The sequence below is a fragment of the Pipistrellus kuhlii genome, unplaced genomic scaffold (assembly GCF_014108245.1).
Source record: "Pipistrellus kuhlii isolate mPipKuh1 unplaced genomic scaffold, mPipKuh1.p scaffold_m20_p_3, whole genome shotgun sequence".
NCBI lineage: Eukaryota > Metazoa > Chordata > Mammalia > Chiroptera > Vespertilionidae > Pipistrellus > Pipistrellus kuhlii.
In genome coordinates, this window is record NW_023425529.1 from 17,862,709 (window position 1) to 17,885,083 (window position 22,375).

Sequence of the window (22,375 nt, forward strand, 5' to 3'; positions counted from 1 at the left end):
GCAACAGGGTGAGTCTGGGGCCTGGAGAGCATGCGGAAGATGGCCCTGATCACAGGGACCCTACTCTCACATGATTTCATGCACTGGGCCTCTAGGCTTATATACTTCACTCTGTCAACACCCACATCATTATTTCGACAACTTCTTCTCACAAATACCATATGAGGGCATACTACAATGCTGGTCATAAATTATTGACACGTGAATCCATACACAATTGTGGGATGAGTTTTCCTGGGTAACTGTGCTTCTGATTTGAAACCTATTAAAATAAAGTGCAATGAGATAATTAGAACAAACAAAGAATACAGACTACTATTCACACAATGCTGAAATAAATCGTTGAGGATATTAGTAAAAAGAGTTCTTAAGTGTCTACATTTATTGGAAAAGGAGACTTGAATTTAGATTGTGTTAGTTCTCAAATGGTAATATATCCTTCATTATCTATCTATCTATCTATCTATCTATCTAAGCCTAAGCAATCATCACATCTGAACAATCAGAATGATCAGAACAACTGGTCAAACAGTTGCTATGATGTGAACTGACCACCAGGGGGCAGACACTCAACACAGGAGCTGCCCCTTGGTGGTCAGTTAACTCCCACAGCCAACCTCCCATGGTCCCTCCCATGGCCCCCCAGGAGACCTGGATCACCAGCCAGGCCGAGGGACCGTACCTATGCATGAATTCGTGCACCAGGTCCCTAGGTAAGATATTAAAGTGACTGAACTTTTTTAAAATTTAATTTATTGGGGTCACATTGGTTAATGAAACCATACAGGTTGCAAATGTACAATTCCATAAAACATCATCGGCATACTGCATTGTGCACTCACCACCCAAAGTCAAGTTTCTTTCCACCATCATTTATCCCCCTTTTGCTTTATTCCACCTCTTCATTTGTTTGTTTCTTTTGTTTTGCTTAATCCCTTAACCTTTTTCACCCAGCTCCCCAACCCCTCTCACCTCTGACAGCTCTCAGTTTGTTCTCATTACCTATGAGTCTGCTTTTATTTTGTTTGTTAATTTATTTTGTTGATTAGATTCCACATGTGAATGCACTCATAATGTATTTGTCTTTTTCTGACAACTTTATTTCACTTAGCACAGTTCTCTACAGGTCCATTCATGCTGTCACAAAAAGTAAGATTTCCTTCTTTTGTATGGCAGACTAGTATTGTAGTGTGTAAATATACCACAACTTTTTGTTGTTAATCTTCACCGGAAGATATTTTCTATTGATTTTTAGAGAGAATGGAAGAGAGAGAGGGAGACAGAGAGCAAGAAGCATTGACGTGAGAGAGACATGACAATTGGTTGCCTCCTGCACATGCCTGGACCAGGACCAAGGGATCGAACCCACAACCATTCAGACTGCAGGCTGATGCTCTATCCACTGAGCCAAACCAGCTAGGGGCCTACCACAGCTTTTTTATCCCCTCACCAATTGATGGGTAATGGGTCTGTTTATATGTTGTTGTTTTTATTTGTTTTGTTTAATTTTTCTAAACGTCTGCTTATGATTTTAAGAAATAGTACTACTTGCATAAAATTAAATAAAGCTTCAGACAAAACAATATTCTATAAGCAGTTCTTTGCTTATCTCTCAAACTCTATCCTAGAAGTATATTTATCAAATAAAGCAACAGTTAAGTGAAATTATTATTGGGTATATTGGTTAGTAGACCAAGTAAAAGAGTTATTGCTGAAAGGGATCAAGAACTGAATGAGGAATCAAAGATAGCAAAAGCCATTTAAAGAAAGGGAGAAAAAAATATCAATATTTCAATTCTGTTTTAGGATGCAATAAAACAATGCATCCTAAAACAGAATTGTATTAGAATACAATGTAAAAAAAAAAAAAAAATACAATGTCAGACAATTACATTAACTACCCTGGGTAAGTAGTATGGCTTTGTTCTATTTCCTCTTCAGTCTCCTGAATGAGCAGTACTAATTACTCAAGCTACAAGGACATCACTGAGCCACAGGGTAAAAACAATAATCTGATACACATCATCTTGCCTTTCTATCTCCCCTGGGCCCTGTGCATGGAGGATTGAGAGAATTCTTCTGTTAAAAGGGCTAGGCTAAAGGCATGAAACAATTTTGATTAAGGCCTCTGGGAGAAATCTGACCAGTGTTCTCCAAAAATCTAACTTGACATCCAAGTCCAAGACGTTTGTTTGGATATGGACGGACCTAGATTAAATTACAGCCACCCAGAAAACCGAGGCATAGTAAAGTATCAAAATATTAATTTGGAACCCCTCTTTTGATTTTAATAAAAAAGCATTATTTCTAATATGAGAGGCCTGGTGCATGAATTTGTGTCACCAGTGGGGTCTCTCAGCCTCGCCTGTGGGATTGGGCTGAAACTGGCTCTCTGACATCCCCCAAGGGGTCCCAGATTGCAAGAGATTTCAGGCCAGGCTGAGGGACCTCACTGGTGCACAATCAGGGCCAGGAAGGGACATGGAAGGTTAGCCAGCTGGGGAGGAGTTGCGGGAAGGCTCCAGGGCATGTCTGGCCAGTCTCGCTCAGTCCTGATGGGCCAGACCCCAGCAACAAGCTAACCTACCCGTCAGAGCATCTGCCCCCTAGTGGTCAGTGAACATCATAGTGAATGGTTGAGCAGCTTTAGCATATCATTAGCATATTATGCTTTGATTGGTTGACCAGCCTACTGGACACTTAGGATATTAGGCTTTTATTATATAGGATATCTCAGTAGGCAAAGGGGACAAAAGAAAGAATAAACAAATGGGATTACATTAAACTAAAAAATTCTTTACACAGAAAAAAAAAATCAAGAAAATGAAAAGGCAACTTACCAATCCTGAGAAGGTATTTGCCAATGATACATCTGGTAAGGGATTAATATCCAAAATTTATAAAGAACTCATATAACATAATAAATAAAGAAAAAAGTAAACAAGACAAAAAAAAAAATGTGGGCAGAGGATCAGAATACACATTTCTCCAAAGAGAACATACAGATGGCTAATAGACATATGAAAAGATGCTCAAAATCACTAACCATCAGAGAAATGCAATTAAAACCACTATGAGATACCACCTCACACCTGTCAGAATAGCTATCATCAATAATCAACAAACAACAAGTGTTGGTGAGGATATGGAGGAAAGAGACCCCTTGTGCATTGTTGGTGAGAATGCAGATTGGTGCAACTACTAAGGAGATTCCTCAAAAATTAAAAATAAAACTACTTTATGCCCTGGTAGTGTTATTCAATGGTTGAGCATTGACCTATGAACTGGAGGATCATGCTTCAATTCCTGGTCGGGCACATGCCTGGGTTGTGGGTTCAATCCTCCAGTGTGGGGCATGTGGGAAGTGGCCAATCAGTGATTCTCTCCCATCATTGATGTTTCTATCTCTCTATCCCTCATGCTTCCTCTCTGAAATTTATAAAAATACATTTTAAAAAATAGAACTACCTTATAACCCAGCAACTCTACTTCTTGGAATTTATTCAAAGAAATCCAAAGCACTAATTCCAAAAGATATAAACACCCCTATGTGCATTGCAGTGTTATTTACAATAACCAAGATATTAAAGCAGCCCAAGTGCCCATCAACAGATGATAAGATAAAAAAGAAGTGCTACATATATCCAATACTATATTACTTGGTCATAAAAAAATTGAAATTTGTTAGAAAAAGAGCAACAAGAAAAGCCCAGTGTAACCAGAAGGAAGGAAATAACAAAAATCAGAGAGGAGATAAACAACATAGAGACCAAAGAAACAATACATAAGATAAACAAAACCAAGAGCTGGTTCTTTGAGAGGATAAACAAGATAGATGAACCTCTAGCCAGGCTAACCAAGAAATAAAGAGAGAGGACTCAAATAAACAAAATCAGAAATGAAAGAGGTGAAATAACAACAGACCTTGCCGAAATACAAAGGATTGTTACAAAATACTACGAACAACTCTGTTCCAACAAACTGAACAACCTGGAGGAAATGGACATATTCCTAGAAAAATACAACCTTCTAAAACTCAATCAGGAAGAATCTAAAAATCTGGATAGAAAAGTAACTTGGGAAGAAATTGAAGCAGTCATCAAAGAGCTTCCAGCATGCCGAAACCGGTTTGGCTAAGTGGATAAAGCATCGGTCTGTGAACTGAAAGGTCCTGGGTTCGATTCCGGTCAAGGGCATGTACCTTAATTGTGGGCACATCCCCAGTAGGGGATGTGCAAGAGGCAGTTGATCGATGATTCTCTCTCATAGATGTTTCTAACTCTCTATCCCTCTCTCTTCCTCTCTGTAAAAAATCAATAAAAATATATTTAAAAAAAAAAAAGAAAGAAAAAGAAAATTAAAGAAAAAGCTTCCAGCAAACAAAAGCCCAGGGCCAGATGGCTTCACAGGAGAGTTTTACCAAACATTTAAGGAAGAACTAAAACCTATCCTCCTCAGACTATTCCGAAAAATTCAAGAGGAAGGAACACTTCCAAACTGCTTCTATGAAGCCAGCATCACCCTAATACTAAAACCAGATAAAGACAACTCAATGAAAGAATTACAGGCCAATATCCCTCATGAACATAGATGCCAAAATCCTCAACAAAATTCTAGCAAATCGGCTCCAGCAGAGCATCTCAAAGATCATACACCTTAACCAAGTAGGATTTATTCCAGGAATGCAAGGATGGTACAATATCCACAAATCAATAAAAGTGATACATCGCATAAACAAATTGAAAGATAAAAATCATATAGTCATATCAATTGATGCAGAAAAAGCATTTGATAAAATCCAACACCCTTTCCTGATAAAAACTCTCAACAAGGTGGGAGTACAAGGATCATACCTCAACATAATAAAAGTTATATATGATAAACCCACAGCCAACATCATACTCAATGGGCAAAAACTAAAACCATTCCCTCTAAGAACAGGAACAAGACAGGGATGCCCACTATCGCCACTCCTCTTTGACATAGTACTGGAAGTACTAGCCATTTGCAATTAGACAAGAGGAGGAAATAAAAGGCACCCAAATTGGAAAAGAAGAAGTAAAGTTATCCTTATTTGCAGATGACATGATATTGTACATAAAAAAAACCAAAATACTCCATTAAAAAACTAATTGACTTAATAAATGAATTTGGCAATGTAGCAGGATACAAAATTAACACCAAGAAATCTATGGCATTTCTATACACCAACAGTGAACTTATAGAAACAGAGACTAAAAAAGCAATTCCATTTACCATCGCACCAAAAAAATTAAGATACCTAGGAATAAACTTAATTAAGGAAGTAAAAGACCTATATGCGGAAAACTACACGGCATTGAAAAAAGAGATAGAGGAAGATGTAAACAGATGGAAGAACATACTATGTTCATGGATTGGTAGAATCAACATCATCAAAATGTCAATATTTTCTAAAGCAATCTATAGGTTCAATGCACTCCCCATAAAATACCAATGGCATATTTCACTGACCTAGAAAGAACTCTCCAAAAGTTCATTTGGAACAATAAAAAACCCAGAATAGCCACAGCAATCCTGAGAAAGAAGAGTAAAGTAGGAGGGATCTCAATACCAGACTTCAAGCTGTATTACAAAGCCACTGTTCTCAAAACAGCCTGGTACTGGCACAAGAACAGACATATAGATCAATGGAATAGAATTGAGAACCCAGATATCAACCCAAATCACTATGCTCAATTAATATTTGACAAAGAAGGCACAGATATACAATGGAGTCAAGACAGTCTCTTCAATAAATGGTGTTGGGAAAATTGGACAGATACATGCAAAAGAATGAAACTAGATTACCAACTTACACCATACACTAAAATAAACTCAAAATGGATATAGGACTTAAACATAAGACGGGAAACCATAAAAATACTAGAGGCATCCACAGGCATCCACATATGCCAAAAGAACTTCTTCACTGATACTTCCCCGAGGGCAATGGAAGCTAAAGAGAAAATAAACAAATGGGACTACATCAAAATAAAAAGCTTTTTTTACAGCAAAAGAAACCATCAACAAAACAACAAGAAAGCCCACTGTATAGGACTGGGGATGTGCCCGCAACTAAGGTACATGCCCTTGACCAGAATCGATCCCAGGATCTTTCAGTCCGCAGACCGATGCAAATGTTACCACTGATAAAGGTTTAATCTCCAACATCTATAGACAGCTTATACAACTAAATAAAAGGAAAAATGAATGATCCAATTAAAAAATGGGCAATGGACCTAAATAGAATATTTTCAAAAGAAGACAGAAGGAAGGCCAAGAGGCACATGAAAAAAATGCTCAATTTCACTAATTATCCGAGAGATGCAAATCAAAACAACAATGCGGTACCATCTCACACCTGTCAGAATAGCCAACATCAACAAATCAACAAATGACAAATGTTGGAGAGGTTGCGGAGAAAAAGGAACCCTCGTGCACTCCTGGTGGGAATGCAGACTGGTGGAGGACAGTATGGAGTTTCCTCAAAAAACTGAAAATGGAACTCCCATTGGACCCAGTAATCCCACTTCTAGGAATATATCCCAAGAAACTAGAAACACCAATCAGAAAGGATATATGCACCCCTATGTTCATAGCAGCACAATCTACAATAACTAGAATCTGGAAACAGCCTAGGTGCCCATCAGCAGATGATTGGATCCAAAAACTATGGTACATCTACACAATGGAATACTATGCTGCCATAAAAAAGAAGGAATTCTCATCATTTGCAGCAACCTGGATGGAATTGGAGAACATCATGCTGAGTGAAATAAGCCAGTCAATGAAAGAGAAATACCACATGACCTCACTCATTTATGGATATTAAAGAACATTATAAACTGATGAACCAAAAGTCAGATATAAAGACAGTAAAGCAACAAGCAGACTGTCAAATTACAGCAGGGAGGGTAGGGATATCTGGGGGAGATAATAGATCAACTGAAGGACTTGTATACATTCATATAAGTACAACCAATGGATACAAAAATCTGGGGAGGGAGGCTATATATGGGGGTGGGGGGGCAATGTCAAAATATGTACACAGATAATAATTTAATAAAATAAATAAATAAAATTAAAAAAAATTTAAAAATTGAAATCTTATAAGTTGTGACAACATGGATGGATCTTGAGCATATTAAGCTAAGTAAAATAAGTCGGACAGAAAAAGACAAATACCATGATTTAATTTATATCTGTAATCTCTGAGAGGGAAGTGGGGGTGGCAGAAAAAGATTAACCAAAGAATTTATATGCATACTAGAGGCCCGGTGAAAGAAATTCATGCACAGATAGGGTCCCTAGGCCTGGAGGGTGATCAGGGCCAACTGGGGCCTTCCTTCACCAGTTGCTGGCTGCTGCCTGCTGGCTGCCAGCTGCAGGCCAGGGCCTTCCTTCATTCTGCGCTGCCCCCTGGTGGTCAGTTCACATCATAGCGAATGATCAAACTCCTTTATTTATATATATAGATATGCATTGCCCATGGACATAGACAATAGGGTGGTAAAGGCCTGGGATGGGATGGGAACTGGGTAGAAGAGGCAAGTCAGATTCTTAACTGCTTGATATGTCCTTCCCTTTCTAAGAAAGGGTATGAGAATTTGTCTCTCTAGGTCAGCGGTTCTCAACCTGTGGGTCGCGACCCCTTTGAGGGTCAAACGACCCTTTCACAGGGGTCACCTAAAACCATCAGAAAATATAGATATGTACATAACGATTCATAACAGTAGCAAAATTACAGTTATGAAGTAGCAATAAAAATAATTTTATGGTTGGGGGTCAGCACAATATGAGGAACTGTATTAAAGGGTCGCGGCATTAGGAAGGTTGAGAATCACTGCTCTAATTACTTACAAGTTAGGAGAGAATTTTGAGCCATCCTCCCAGAGCCATGGTCCTTCAGCCTGAGCGCGAGAGAGCCCTATCCAAAATGAGTTATCAGGTTGGAAAGACACTTGCTTTGTTATAAATTCCTGTAGGGAAACATAAACACAAATACAAGTCAAGAAGAGAGAGATAAACAGAGATGACAGAGATAGAAAGACAGAGAGATGTTTTTATAGACACTGTGAGTCACCTTGGTGAAGGATGCATGTGTACACTGGCATCAACCTTGAGAGAAGTGCCAATTCTTGAGTACCACTGAGTGTCTCAAAAGGCCTATTTCTTCAGTCATTAATTTAATTTGTTTAAATTCATAGTGTAGAATGTTTCCTGATTACTAATCCTTCCTATAGACCATCTTAGTCCTCAGCTTCATTCATGATGAGTTGTAAGTTCCACCTCTGAATTCTTATCACATTTGCTGTTAATACCAAATATTTAACTTTTTAAAAAATGCTCAGCCAGGGATATTTTTTGTTGACTTTAGAAAAAAGAGACAGAGAGAAACATTGATCAGTTGCCTCCCATGTGCACCATGACCAGAGATCAAACTTACAACCTAGCTATGTACCCTGACCAGGAAATGAGCTAGCAACCTTTTTAATGTACAGGAGGATGCTCCAATAAACTGAGACACCCAGTCAGGGCCCAAGTGTTTAACTTTTAACAGTAGTTGTTTCTTTTTTCTTACAAATTACATGAGCATTGTAATATCAAGTTTACCTTTTCACTTCTTTTGCCTTTTCCAATATTTTAAGGATTAAATTTTGTATAAATATATATTATTATTGCAGCTATGTTTCTTGATAATTATGATGACAAGGGGGATAATATTCTATCACCAAATTTAAAAATTGAAATCCAAACCCATGAAAATTAGTAGTTGCCTGATTATTATAGTCATGCAAACTTACAGTGTATTCATAAGAAATTTTTTTAAAATACAATGTGCTTATTTTTTAATTAATTAATTAAAATGGAAAACATAATTTATAAACAGTATCTACTTAATGCATGCTATTAATATAATTATGGAGAATAATAAATATCACCTTTTTTGCTTTTATTTTATTTAACTTAATTTTTTTTGTTCAGATTATTACAGATGTTCCTCTTTTTATTTTTTTTATTATTTTTTAAATAAATCTTTATCGCTCAGATTATTACAATTGTTTCTCCTTTTTCCTCCCATAGCTCCCCTCCATCTGGTTCCCACTCCACTCCAGGCACCCACTGAACTCATCTATAGGTGTAAGCTCTTTGTCCAATCTCTTCCCCCTGAGAATTGTCAGTCTTCTCTCTTTGCAGGCCCCTAATTCTATTCCATTCACCAGTTTATTCTGTTCATCAGATTTTTTATTGACTTAATTTTTAGGTTACTTGTTGATAGATATGTATTTGTTGTCACTTTGTTGTTCATAATTTTTTCTTTACCTTTTTCTTCTTCTTTCTCTTCTTAGAGAATACCCTTCAGCATTTCATATAATACTGGCTTGGTAGTGATGAACTCATTTAGCTTCTCCTTGTCTGTGAAGCTCTTTATCTGACCTTCACTTCTGAATGATAGCTTTGCTGGGTAGAGTAATCTTGGTTGTAGGTTCTTGCTATTCATCCCTTGGGAATATATTTCACCACTTTTATCTGGCCTGCATAGTTTCTGTTGAGAAATCAGCTTGTAGATAACTAACTGTTTTTCTCTTGCTGCTTTTAAGATTCTCTTTGTCTTTTGCCCTTGGCATTTTAATTATGATATGTCTTGGTGTGGTCCTCTTTGGGTTCCTCTTGTTTGGGGTTCTCTGCACTTCCTAGACTTGTAAGTGGTAGGGGAAGTACTCTATCATTATTTCTTCAAATAGTTTTCAATGTCTTGTTCTCTCTCCCTTCTTCTAGCAGTCCCATAAATTCTGATGTTGGTATTCTTGAAGTTGTCTCAGAGGCGTCTTACACTATCTTCACATTTTTGGATTCTCTTTTCTTTTTGCTTTTCCAGTTGGGTGTGTTTTGCTTCTTTATATTTCCAATCTTTGACTTGATTCTTGGGATACTCTAGTCTGCTGTTGAATCTCTATATTATTCTTTATTTCAGTCAGTGTATAGTTAATTTCTGATTGGTCCTTTTTCATATCCTTGAGGGTCTTACTAAATTTCTCAGAGGTTTCTAGAAGATTCTTGAGTAACCTTATAACTATGATTTTAAACTCTATATCCAGTATTTTGCTTTCAGCCATTTCTTTCATTTGTGACTTTTTTCTTTGTCTCTACATTTTGGCTGCTTCCCTGTGTTTTTTTTGTTTTGTTTTGTTTTGTTTTTCTATGTACTGGGTAGCTGCTAAGTTTCCTTGAGTTGAAAGAGTGGCCCTGTGTGGTAGGTATCCTATAGGGCCCAGTGGCTCAGCCTCCTCAGTCACCTGAGGTGAACACTCTTGGTGCACCCCTTTGTGGCTGTTTGCAGAGACTTGTTGTAGTTAAACCTTGATTGCTATTGGTTTCACTGGGAGGAATTGACCTTAAGGCCAATTGGCTATGATGACCAGATGTGTCTACACTGGAAGATCTGTTGTGCAGGAGACACCCTTATGGGGCATGACATGCTTCAGTGGGGCTTTGGTGCTCACCGAGTCTGCCCTTTGAGTGTGTCTCTTATGGATGTGAAGAGTTGTAACCCAGTATGGTCTCACTCTGATCACTGGGTACACTGGCTCTTGGATCTCAAAGGATGTGTAAGGTTAGCCACTGACTGGGGCCACCCAGCAGGTTCCTCCTCTTTGTATTTGCTTTGGAAGTACCCAGTTGAGGCCCAGCTGTGAAGCAAGGCCAGCTGCTCCTGCCAGGCCTTGAGCATTCTTTTGGGAGCTCTGGGGCTCTCTGACCCAGCTGCAGTTTGACAGGTTTTAGGCAGAGAAAGGACAGGCCATTTATATGCAAAAGCTCATAGCTTGGGTGGGGTTGTAAAATGGGTGTGGCCAGGTCGCTGAAAATCAACAGGGCAGAGCAAATAACAATGGCTGCCAGTCAACCCTGCACTGGAAAGATCCTCAGGTCTCTGCATCCCATGTCCCTATGCAGGAACAATGATTGCTGTGAGTACTTATGAAAGAAAGTCGCCCTCATGTTCCTGTCCTGATGCCAGACAGTCCAGTTTCTCCCCGTATGTGTCTGGGACCCCCAGAGTCTCACCTGGAACTGGATCAGAGCAAGTGGGAACTTGTATCTCCCTCCTGATTAAAAGAGCAGCAAATCCAGGTGCCAGCACTTTCTATGCCTTTATACCTCTTATCAGTCTCAATGAGCTTTCTTCATCTCTCTAGTTGTGGAACTTCTACTCAGCCAGCTTTTCTGTAGTTCTGGGTGGTAGTTGTTCTGCCTTTTAGTTGTAATTTTGATGTGATTGTCAGAGGAGCAAGTATAGGTGTTTACCTATGCCACCATCTTGGTTCTCCTTCAATATCAGTTTTTCTTAAGGAAGATTATAATTACCTGGAATCTATCTCTATTTTTCTGCTCAATATAGACTACATATAATTATAATTGAAATCTACACTTACCAATTCTTTTGAACTGTCTATCTTCAGGAGATAAGAGTCCAGTTGAGAGCACTGTCTTTTATTTTCATTCCAAGAATTCAATGATATGCCAAAAAGGTAACAGCTACTCTCGTGTGCAATCCAGTTAGGAGGACAAGAGCTGGAAAGAACTCCTGGAAATAGAAGATAACTATGATGTGGCGCAAGTACCATGAATCCTGAGGCCACAATAAATAATTAATGATTCACCATCAAAATATTTCCATTTGAATTCAAACTATAAGAATATGACTTTACAAAATAGGACATATTAAAATTTCCCCATTCATTTAAATTTTAAAATGAGTTCATTATAAAAGTGTTTTAGACAGTCAATCTTCCTTTTTTTCTTATCCATCATTCCTTCAAATTCAGCTAGGAACTCCCTTTCTTCATAATTCTTAAAATAAATCATGAGGTATATGGTAATTTCATGTTAACTTTTTTTACAGGTATGAGATCCATTTCAGAAGGCAATTTTCCAAATGAAAAAAAGTATAAGAACAGTTATTCACATTACAGATTATTGATGTTTCATAATATTAGCTACTTGATAAAATCATGAAGAAGGATGGGTACACAGAAGAAAAATTAAAGTAAAAGTGTTATATTCAATTATGATACAATTAGAAGATTAAATATATATAAAATTATAGTGAAATTGTGTGATAAAAAAATAATTTAACTAGAGTTTTCAGGAACATATTAGTTCTATCTCTCCTATATGTGTGTCATTTAGCCTCTTAATTCTTGCCAACATGTTTCCTTCTTTTCTTTATCTCTCCCTTTTTTCCTTTCTGATGTGCTATTTTTTATTCTTACTATATTACTGTAAAATGTCAATTCCCCAAAGGCAAATAATATATTTCAAATTATAAAATCTCCTGTAGGCCTAAACACATAGACAGGGATAAATGAGTTACTGATTTGGGCAGGGGGGGTGGGGAGGGGGGGGAAATCCAACTTAGAACTGTTCAGCCAAGTACATGGATAGTTATGATATAATTTTATTGTATATATGACAGGGGCATTTTAGACTGAGATAATACTGATGTGTACTTTCTTTGAATGCACAATCACTGCATGTAAAAATTTTCTCTTCCCCAACCCTTCCAGGCCAGAACACCAATAATTAACCCTCCTGAATCAAGAATTCCATTAACTATTTAACTTTGCCCTTGCCTGTGGTGGTGAGAGCCTTGGGAGAATCCACAGTCTCTTCTAAAGATGATTGTGTGGGTTGATTGTGGTTCTCTTTATTTCTTGATGGAAAATTGTCATTCTTCAACGAGTTGCTTCCTGAATTGGATCTCCAAATACCTTTATATGCCAACAATAGTGACAAAAGGATCATTCTACTATGTTTGAAAATTTAAACTCCAAAATCCATATGTTTATTATAATATAAAGACTAATTCAAAAGAATGTATGCATCCTGTGTTTACTATAGTCTTATTTATAATAGCCAAGATATGGAAATATGGAAACAACCCAAGCAACCATCAATAGACACTCCCCCTCCTCTCTGTCTCTCTCTCTCTCTCTCTCTCTCTCTCTCTCTCTCTCTCTCTCTCTCTCTCTCTCTCTCTCTCTCTCTCCATATATATATATATATATATATATATATATATATATATGAAATATGACTAAGCCATAAAAAAGAATGAAATCTTAGAACATATTATGTTAAATGAGGTAAGTCAGACAGGTAAAGACCAATACCATACCACTTACAGCATATATGGAATCTAAAGAACAAAATACATGAACAAGTAAAATAGAAACAGATTTGTAGATATAGACAGCAGACTGATGATGGCCAGAGAGATACTTTTTTTTTTTAATCATCACCCAAGGATATGGGTTTTTGTTGTTGTTTGTTTTACTAATTTTAGAAAGAAAGGAAAAAGGAGAGAGAGAGAAATGTTGATGCAAGAAGCTTTGATCATTTGCCTCTCACACATGCCCAGACAAGGAATGGAACCTGTAATCTGGGCCTGTACTCTGACTGGGAACCGACAGTGACCCTTTGGTGCATGAGACGACACTTCAACCAACTGAGCCATACGAACCAAGGAAAGAAATACATTTTTTATTAACAATAAACAGATAACACATTGCTGATGCAGAGGTAAAGATTGATAGCTGGTAGATAAATAGATGATAGACAGATTAAATAGTTGGGAGGAAAACAACTTCCATGAAGATGGCATAGTAAAAAAAAGGAAAAATAAATCAGAGAAGAAGAGAGAGTATTAAATATAAAGAAGCACATAGAATAAAGTCGATTGGAGTTATGATAAATTTGAAATAATAACAAATCTTCTATCTTTCTTTTTTTTTTAATTTTTTAAAATGAGAGCTACTTGAGAACCTGCCCAGTACCTTTAAAGTAGACTGTACTCAATAACCACTTGATAATTAAATAATCTAATAAATACTCTCTGAAGGCAAAATAGTACCTTATTGACAACAGAATGCATGAGGTATAAAATCTAAGGGGATTTATTCATCCATTACAAAATATCTACTAAGTACTTAGTAAGTGCCTCAGGTAATTTCTGCTGTTACCCAACAGCATTTCTATTAAAGATGAGATATAAAACAGTTTTCTTAAATCATGAGGTATCAGAATAGCTTATAGTCTTGTTAGGGAATTTATTTTATTAGAAAGATAGCACCACTTTGTATTTTATTCTTCACTTCCACAGGTTTCCTTTCATTAGGTTGTTCCAGAAATTCCACAGCTTTGAAACCAGGGAGATAGTGAAGGAATGTAGTTCAGAGTATGAGTTTTTTAGACACATTGCCCAAATTCCTAATCATGGTCCTACCACTAACTATTGTAGTTTATAATCCTTAAAAAGTAAAAGGCTGAAACCGGTTTGGCTCAGTGGATAGAGCGTTGGCCTGTGGACTGAAAGGTCCCTGGTTCAATTCCGGTCAAGGGCATGTAGGGGATGTGCGAGAGGCAACTGATTGATGATTCTCTCTCATCGGTGTTTCTAACTCTCTATTCTTCTCTCTTTCTCTCTGTAAAAAAATCAATAAAATGCGTTAAAAAAAAAAAAAGTAAAATAGCCTCCCAGACTCTTACTTCCCTTATAAATAAAATAAGGATTAATAGCACCAATTAGGGTTAATATATAGACTAAATTACATTATGCATGTCAAGCTTTAAAAAAATGTCTGGCACATTATAAATGCTTGTTAAATATATGTTGCTGTTAATCTCCTACAGTAGTACTCACCCATAGTACCCAGGATTATGGCTATCACCAGTATTACCAAGCATAGGATTCCCAAAGTCACAGCAATGGAACGCCAAGAAAGAGATGCAGCATAAGGTCCTGATGGAGACAGAGGGAACAGGGATTAGATGAAGAAATAAGATGCCTGGCCAGTGTGACTCAGTGGTTGAGCATCAACCTGTGAACCAGGAGACCATGGTTCAATTCCCAGTCAAGGCAAATGCCTCCTGGGCTCAATCCCCAGTAGGGGGCATGCAGCAGGCAGGCAATAGATGATTCTCTTTCCTTATTGATGTTTTTATCTCTCTATTCCACTGCTTTCCTTTCCCTGAAATCAATAGACACATATTTTATTTATTTTTTATATTTTAGAAAGGAAGGGAAAGGAAGAGATAGAAATATCAATGATAAAAGAGAATCATTGATTTGCTGCCTCCTTCATACCTTCCACTGGGAACTGAGCCCACAACTCAGGCTGTGCCCTTGACTGGTGTTGAACCCAGGACCATTCAATCTGCAGGCTGATACTCTAATCACTGAGAAAAAAACTGGCTAGGGGAGAAACATATTTTTTAAAAAAGAACTAAGATGATGGCTTGTGGTACACTTCAACTCTACAATTCATCCAAATCTGGCAAATTCTGAAATGAATCATTAATCACTGATTATCTAGTTATCTGGGATTAGTCTGATTTTTTACCCACCTTTAGCATATCTCTTTGAGTTCTGGAATTGTAATTTGAGCACCGTGCCTTTATAACTATGCACTCCTAATTTCAGTCCCACATTAATATCTATAAGTCTTGACATTATCAGGATTCCTGAAATCCCATTCATTCAATAGTGATTGCTACAGGTGATCTTCCCTTTTTATATAGGTGTTGCATGACTTTGGGCAAATTACTTCTTTTTTCAAAAAATTTCTCTTTGGGAAAAATGAAGTAATACTATTTCAAAGAATAATTTGTGGGAATTAAGCAAGCTAACACATGGAAAAGCACCTAGTTTAGAGACTACTAGCAGATTATAGGTAATTCACTGTGTGTCTACACATATGCATGAACACACACCTACCTCCCTATCTCTTGCATCATCCAGTTTTTCCACACTTCCCCAACAGGTTGCCCCCAAAAAGAATTGTGTAAGCAGTGAGAGCAAAATAATTGTGCAACGTGAATGGCCAGAAAGCAGAAGAAAGCAAATTCTGATGTCAAACCCCATGAATAATCCTTTTCTTGACAATAGGGAACTCATTTTATGTTAGCATCACCACTCTAAGAATATAGTTTTGCCTCTGACTAAGAATAAGTAGTAAAGAGCACTTCAGAGAATTGTCAGATTAGGAGAATTATATAGAAGACTAAATGGAAGAACAATGCTCTTCTTTTATTGCTCTTCTCCATATTCCACTTCTTTCACATTTTTTTTTTAAGACTCATATGTTACTAATAGGACCTTTTCATCTAACACATATATTTTTCTTCACTGGTTTACAAAAAAATTCCTTTTGTTTTTTAAAAACATCCAAATCAAGCTCTTACACACACACACACACACACACACACACAAAAAAAAAAAAAAAAAAAAATCAGATTCAGTATTCTAAAGCCTATAACTTCCAACTTCCCTTTGGCCTTTTCCACAAAACCACAAGTTTGTTTTTATCTCTCACCTATCTTCCATCTTTTCATTCTTCTCTTTCTTATCTCTAATATGTTGATATGGTTTATGTATATACTTCTTTCAGTTTTCTTGACCTTTATTCTACAATTTACTTCTATGAAACTAGTCACTCTTATTGAAATTCTTTCATCTTTGCAGCTTATCATACTTATTACCAGTTCCTTGCTGCTGATCTATTTCTGTAGAACAGATATTATACTTTCTATCATCCTCATAATTAAGTTAAATATGAATAATTAGTCATTGAATGGTTGCTACAAGAAAAGGCTTATCTTCAGTTACTTTGGAAAATCTTTTAAAATACTTATATTAATGTACTAATGTACAATATTTTAAAAGGTTTTCTGAACTTTGTACTGTTTTTGCAATTTGTCTTTAAATCTAAAACTGTTCTAAAAAGTAAACATTTTTTGAAAAATAATATATATGTATATTAATAAAACCCTTACATTCACAAGTCTTTCAAATTCTCTCCACTTGGTTAAGTTTTTTAGTTAATGAGAATGAAAATGTGGAAGGCAGAAAGAAAAAAAATACCTTTCTCTGAGGACACAGGTCTCGAGCTGAACTGTAATTGAGTATATCCATCTTCATCCAAATTTTCTAGATCAGATCGGTATGCCATTATTCCATTGAGTTCCTCAAGTGACACAGCATTTGAGAGCTCTTCCTTCTCTTCTAAGACAATTGCCAGTGGACCAAAGAGGATCTATGAAGCAAGTCATATGGGTTATGCATTTAATGAGCTTTAACAAGTTGAGCTTAAGTAGTAGAACCAGTTATCCAAAAGCAGGAAATGAAAACTATGTCGTAAGTTCCCATTTGTATCTTTAGATCCTGTTTCTGAGACTGATGACTTTAAAAAAATTGTAAGACAGCACCATAGACAGGTCTTTATTTCAGACCAAAAATAAGAAACATAAAAAAGATTAATATGTTATGCTCTTTTCATTACTTTCACAAATAAATTTTACATCATTAATTGGTTTGGCCTATGTAAACTATCAAACAATTTTGGTACTTTAATTTTATCATTACTTTGTTTTACTATACATTCACTCATTTATTCATGCACTCATGCATTCACTAAGCATATATTGAATGCCCATCTTTTGAAATGGCAGGAGCTGGGAAAACAAGGATAAATGAAGAAACTTATTCTCTCATAGTGGAAACCTACAGATAGGTATATGAAGGATGCTATAAAAAGACACATTGTTTTAACAACAGAGACTAAACAAATTTCTTTGGGATTTGCCAGGGATTGATAATACAAAGTAGTAATTATTTATTGAACAATTACTATAAGCTAGGTACTAGCCAGTGAGCATGTTTTCTCACTCAATCTTAATTTTCCAACAAGACCATGTGATGGATATTATTTTTCCTATTTTTAAATAAAAAAGTTAAAACACAGTAATTTTAGTCCCTTGCTCAGTTTTAAGAAGATAGTAAAAATACTGAAGCACGGAATCAAACTAACATCTACTCTTGCTGGAAAATGTATGATCTTTTCTGCTTGGTACACTGCTTCATTCACCATTTCATACACTTATATTGCTAGTAACATTATAGAGAATTCTGGGGCTGAAATATTATGCTATGTGTTTTGTGTTGTTTTGTTTTGTTTTTCAGTATTCCAATTGCCATAGTAATTCCCCCAAAACACTTACCATCATTGGAAACTAGAAATGTATCCAACCCATTTATAAGACTTTGAAGCAAGTAGAATGAAGGAGGCATGTAGCACTGAAGCAGTTAGGACAGATTTCCTTCAGTAATCTTTTTTTCCTACTGAAAGAAATAGAGAAGATGACCAGCTTGAACTGTATGCATCTTCCCCAAAACAAAAGGCTAGAGACTTTTTAAAGGCTGGAGTGTGCTAAGGAAAAGTCGCTGAGTGGCATTAAGGGGAGTTAATCCATGTGACTAGATCATGAGGATTTGTTCATTTTACTTATCCAGAAGAGAAAGAAATGTCTGTCCTTATGACAGGAAGCCATGGTGCCTGTTGAAGCTGAATGGTGCTTCCACTGAAGTTACACACCCTATCCTCCCTCCCACAGGGACTGGGAGAGCAAGCATTATCTCCCTAACTCACTGAATGCTTTCAAAGAGCTGTCTCTAAGGTCCTTGAAGAAAGTTTGAGGGTGGTAGATTTTACATCTTAAAGAGCAGGTAAATAATTTATAATTGTACTAGAAGCCCAGTGCACAAAATTTGTACATGGAAGGGGGGTCCTTCAGCCCAGCCTGCATCTTTTCAGAGTCTGGGAGCCCTTGGCGGATGTCTCCTGCCAGCTTAGGCCCGCTCCCCAAACAAGTTTGTATATTAATCTGTTGACGAAAATATGACTAGATGCTTATAGGAACCTAACCGGAAGCAATAGTTATTCAGGGTTTTCTGTGACTTCATAGACCTTTGCCATGAATAACAAGAATTAACTGTATAAACTACTAGATAAACAGATAGTTTTAAAACTTAACAGGAACCACAATAATTGTTTAAAAGTTTTGGCCGACAAAATATACTTTCAGGGAATATTTTATCACTGACATTGTTTAGTATGATAAATGGTGATACTAAAAAGCAGGCTGACTTTTAGTACACTTTATTTTTTTCATTCTCTACAGACAATTCACCACCACCACTTATTGCCTAATGAACACTTCTTGGGATAGCATCTCTTCCCTAAAAGGATCTAAATGATATAATGTCTGACTACCACTCTAGCTTCATTTCCTAACCATCTTCCCTTCATAAGAACACCAGCCTTCTTTTTTTAAATCACAGGAACATACCAATTTTATTTTTGTCTCAGGAACTTTGAACTTCCACATAGGCTGAAGTGCTTTGCTTTGAGAACTGTGACTGGTGGAATTTTTCTTGATGATCAGTTTTCAGTTCAAATATCACCTCTCCAATAGGTCTTCCTTAGTTACTCAGTCTGAAACAGAATACAACCAGGATGCCTGAATAATGTCAGTCTGAATCATATCATACAATTGTTTGTTATTTCTTTAAAGCACTTTACAATGCTTGGATATATCTCATCTGTTTATGATTAGATTCACTCATCCACATGTTTGTAAACTCCATGAATTAAGAATCTTGCTTGTCTTTGTCACTGTTAGTTTCAAAGAACTTAGACTAGCTTCTGATTCATTGTAGGTTATCAATAAATAAATGTTGGGTTGATGTATAAAGGAATGTATGTAAGTAACAGGAAATACTTTAAAAGCAATACTATATGAAATACATACAAGTACCTTTATATATTATAGTCTAAAATTACTAAATTCTATTGTCTGATTTAGTTGATAAATTCCAAAAGGACAAGTATTCAATCTCTATTGGTATTTTGGGTCTGATGTCTAGCATAGTGCCTCAATATACTCTCTAATGAGGAAGATGGACAGAAAACAAACATATTTATACTTTTTATGAACTAAGAAATAAATTTTAGGTAATTCCAATTTCTAGCCCCAAATCACAATGAAGTTGCCTTCCTTTCTTCCTTCTTTTCTTTTTTTCTTTCTTTCTTCCTTTATATTTATTTTTTATATTCCAATATTATATTCTATTAGGTTCTGGTGCATAGCATAATTGTTATGATTATCTAGTTATTAATATTAATAACTAGAGGCCCAATGCACAAAATGCATGGGTAGAGTTCCTAGGCCTGACTGACGATCAGGGCCGATCTACGGGCACCGGCAGGGCCATCAGGGGAGTAGGGGGGTGGGCAACTCGATTGGCACCCACTTTGGCCAGCCTGGCATGCCCATTTGCTGGCCCTACCCCCCACTGCCACCACTGGTTTCCTCCTTCTGCGGGGCAACTGGCAGGGCCATTGCAGGGCCCTCACTGGCACCCACTTTGGCTGGCCTGGGGCCTGCAAACTGGGGGCAGCTCCTGCATTGAGCATCTGCCCCCTGGTGGTCAGTGTGCATCATAGCGACCAGTCATTCCACTGGTCTTTCCATAATTTGATCAATTTGTATATTAGGCTTTTATTATATAGGATAGGAAGAGAAAAAATGAGAGGCCAGGCATTATAAGCATGATCATCTGGCAGCATCACCAAAAAGCTATAGTTTCACACTCCCCAGAAAATCACCTGTCCATTTCCTCCAGATCACTAGGGGAATGAATCCAACAAAAGGGGAGATGGGCTTATGCACAGTGAAGTTGGGGTGACATAGGGAAGGTGCTTGCTTGTCAGTCTAACCTGGGCAAAAGGCAATTGACTATGGGTGGTGAAGCCACTGCAAGCACATGCAATCTTGAAGGGTTAATGGGTTACATTCCTGGTTATAATCCCCAGACAAAAAGCACCCTCTCTGTTGCCCCTCTTACACGTCTTGTTCTGCTCTTGTGCTCTGATGCTTTTGCTCTGTGACCCACACTCATCTCATGCATTGTATGCTCTCTCTCCATAGCCATGTAATCTTAAGCAACCCCATGGGCCAGGGCCGTGCAGACTCTATATGTAAGATGCTGGACTGGACTGTGCTTTAATATGGAGTGAAGACACCAGGAAGTGGTCTTAATTCTTACCCTACTGAAGATAAGATTGGACTCTTTCCATGCAGAACACAGGAAAATGTAATATTGGAGACCCAGTGGTTTAATTCCATGGAAATCAAGATCACTCATCCTCCTGTGTGAGCCTCAGGAAATCCCTTTCCTTGCAACATCGCAAGAACTCCACGTCCATAGATGAGGACACAGATTACACTCACTGATAACAATTAGACAATCATACTTGACAAAATGTTCTCTCTGTTATTTCCAGTACCCACGTGGCATCATACATAGTTATTACAATATTATTGACTATATTTCCTATGTTGTACTTTACCACGTTGTCCTTACATTGCCTTTGGAAAGCAAGGGATAGACTAAGAAGGGTTGGTGTCATTTTGAAGTGGGGAGTTTTTTGTATGTGTATTTGTTTGTTTGCTTTAAGTTGCATGTGACATTATCCTTTCTTCTTCTTCTTTGCATTTGCTTTTGTCACTCAATAGCCATCCATGTTTTGGTTAATTGAATATATTTGCTATATTTTTTTTTGTCCTATTTTCTTTAACTCAAAATCATTTCTAATAGGAAGGAAAATATAGCAAAATGGGATGAAAGATAGGCCAAACAGAAAAGTCTCTAGACTTCCCAGTATTGATATGGCTAGAGCATCTCTAATTTTGCTTGTTTTATATTTGGGAATTTCATAATTTTATTTAGGAAAAAAAAATTGAACATACAAAATATTTGGAAGGAATTCACCTGGTATATTCCATAAATTTTTAAATGAGAGGTGGCAAGGGGCACAAAATAGGGCTATTTAAATGCATAAGGGAAAAAAAATATCTGTTATTGGCAGAATTTCTAAATTCAGAGTCCATGTTCTATCTACCGGTAATAAATGCATGTGTTGCCTTGTTCCTAATTCTGTCACTGAGTAACTTTAGATGTGTTACTTAATTTTCTCTACTTGTTTCTTCACCAGTAAAATAATGATGGGTCTTAAATCTCTGTTGGGACATCTGTACAGTGAATAAGAGAGGAACAGGATAACTGAAAGATGAAAATAGATTTCCTGTGGTGTGTGATCTAAATCAGTATGAATTAGTCAAGAAGATTTATCAAAATCAGGCAGGAGTGAATGATATGGTGGTGCCATCTGCTGCTTTGTATTAGAAATTTCAAGGCAAGTAGGAGGAAGTTGAACTGCTTTAATAACACTTGTAAGTAAAATTGAAGAATCTCTGCAGGCTGGACCTGATTCATGGTAAACATGTGACGTTCACTCTGCTTGAAGGCATCTCTATATCTTCATCTTTAAGGAACTGTGGCCGTTAAGAGTTATCTTTGATTATAAGAAGCCATTGGAGTCCTTTACTAATTACCATATCTCTTTTTTATTTTATTTCTTTTGAGTTTAAATGCATTTTATTTTTAGACAAC

General features: G+C 36.9%; 1 protein-coding gene across 4 annotated transcripts; it reads right to left on the reverse strand.

Moving 5' to 3' along the window:
- Positions 1 to 35: 35 nt before the first annotated feature.
- CLEC7A (C-type lectin domain containing 7A) lies at positions 36 to 17,152 on the reverse strand. Of its 4 annotated transcripts, XM_036456350.2 has the most exons (6): positions 16,946 to 17,151; positions 14,726 to 14,824; positions 12,657 to 12,794; positions 11,457 to 11,608; positions 7,882 to 8,000; positions 36 to 262 (listed from the first exon to the last, which is right to left on the reverse strand). In XM_036456350.2, exons 1-6 carry the CDS (start codon positions 17,031 to 17,033, stop codon positions 130 to 132), a joined length of 729 nt encoding a protein of 242 aa, XP_036312243.1. In that variant the 5' UTR covers positions 17,034 to 17,151; the 3' UTR covers positions 36 to 129. The 4 variants fall into 4 exon arrangements, with proteins under 4 accessions (XP_036312243.1, XP_045443703.1, XP_036312246.1 ...); XM_045587747.1 differs by lacking the exon at positions 14,726 to 14,824 and having other exon boundaries at positions 16,946 to 17,152; XM_036456351.2 differs by lacking the exon at positions 12,657 to 12,794 and having other exon boundaries at positions 37 to 262; positions 16,946 to 17,150.
- Between the last annotated feature and the right edge of the window lie 5,223 nt (positions 17,153 to 22,375).

Coding starts and splice junctions, on each gene's coding strand:
- CLEC7A (XM_036456350.2), bottom strand. CDS start 17,033: ATGGCATACCGATCTGATCTAGAAAATTTGGATGAAGATGGATATACT. Junction 12,795..14,725: donor CATAATCCTGGGTACTATGG/GTGAGTACTACT, acceptor TGGCATATAAAG/GTATTTGGAGATCCAATTCA. Junction 11,609..12,656: donor CAAGGCTCTCACCACCACAG/GCAAGGGCAAAG, acceptor TTCTATTTCCAG/GAGTTCTTTCCAGCTCTTGT.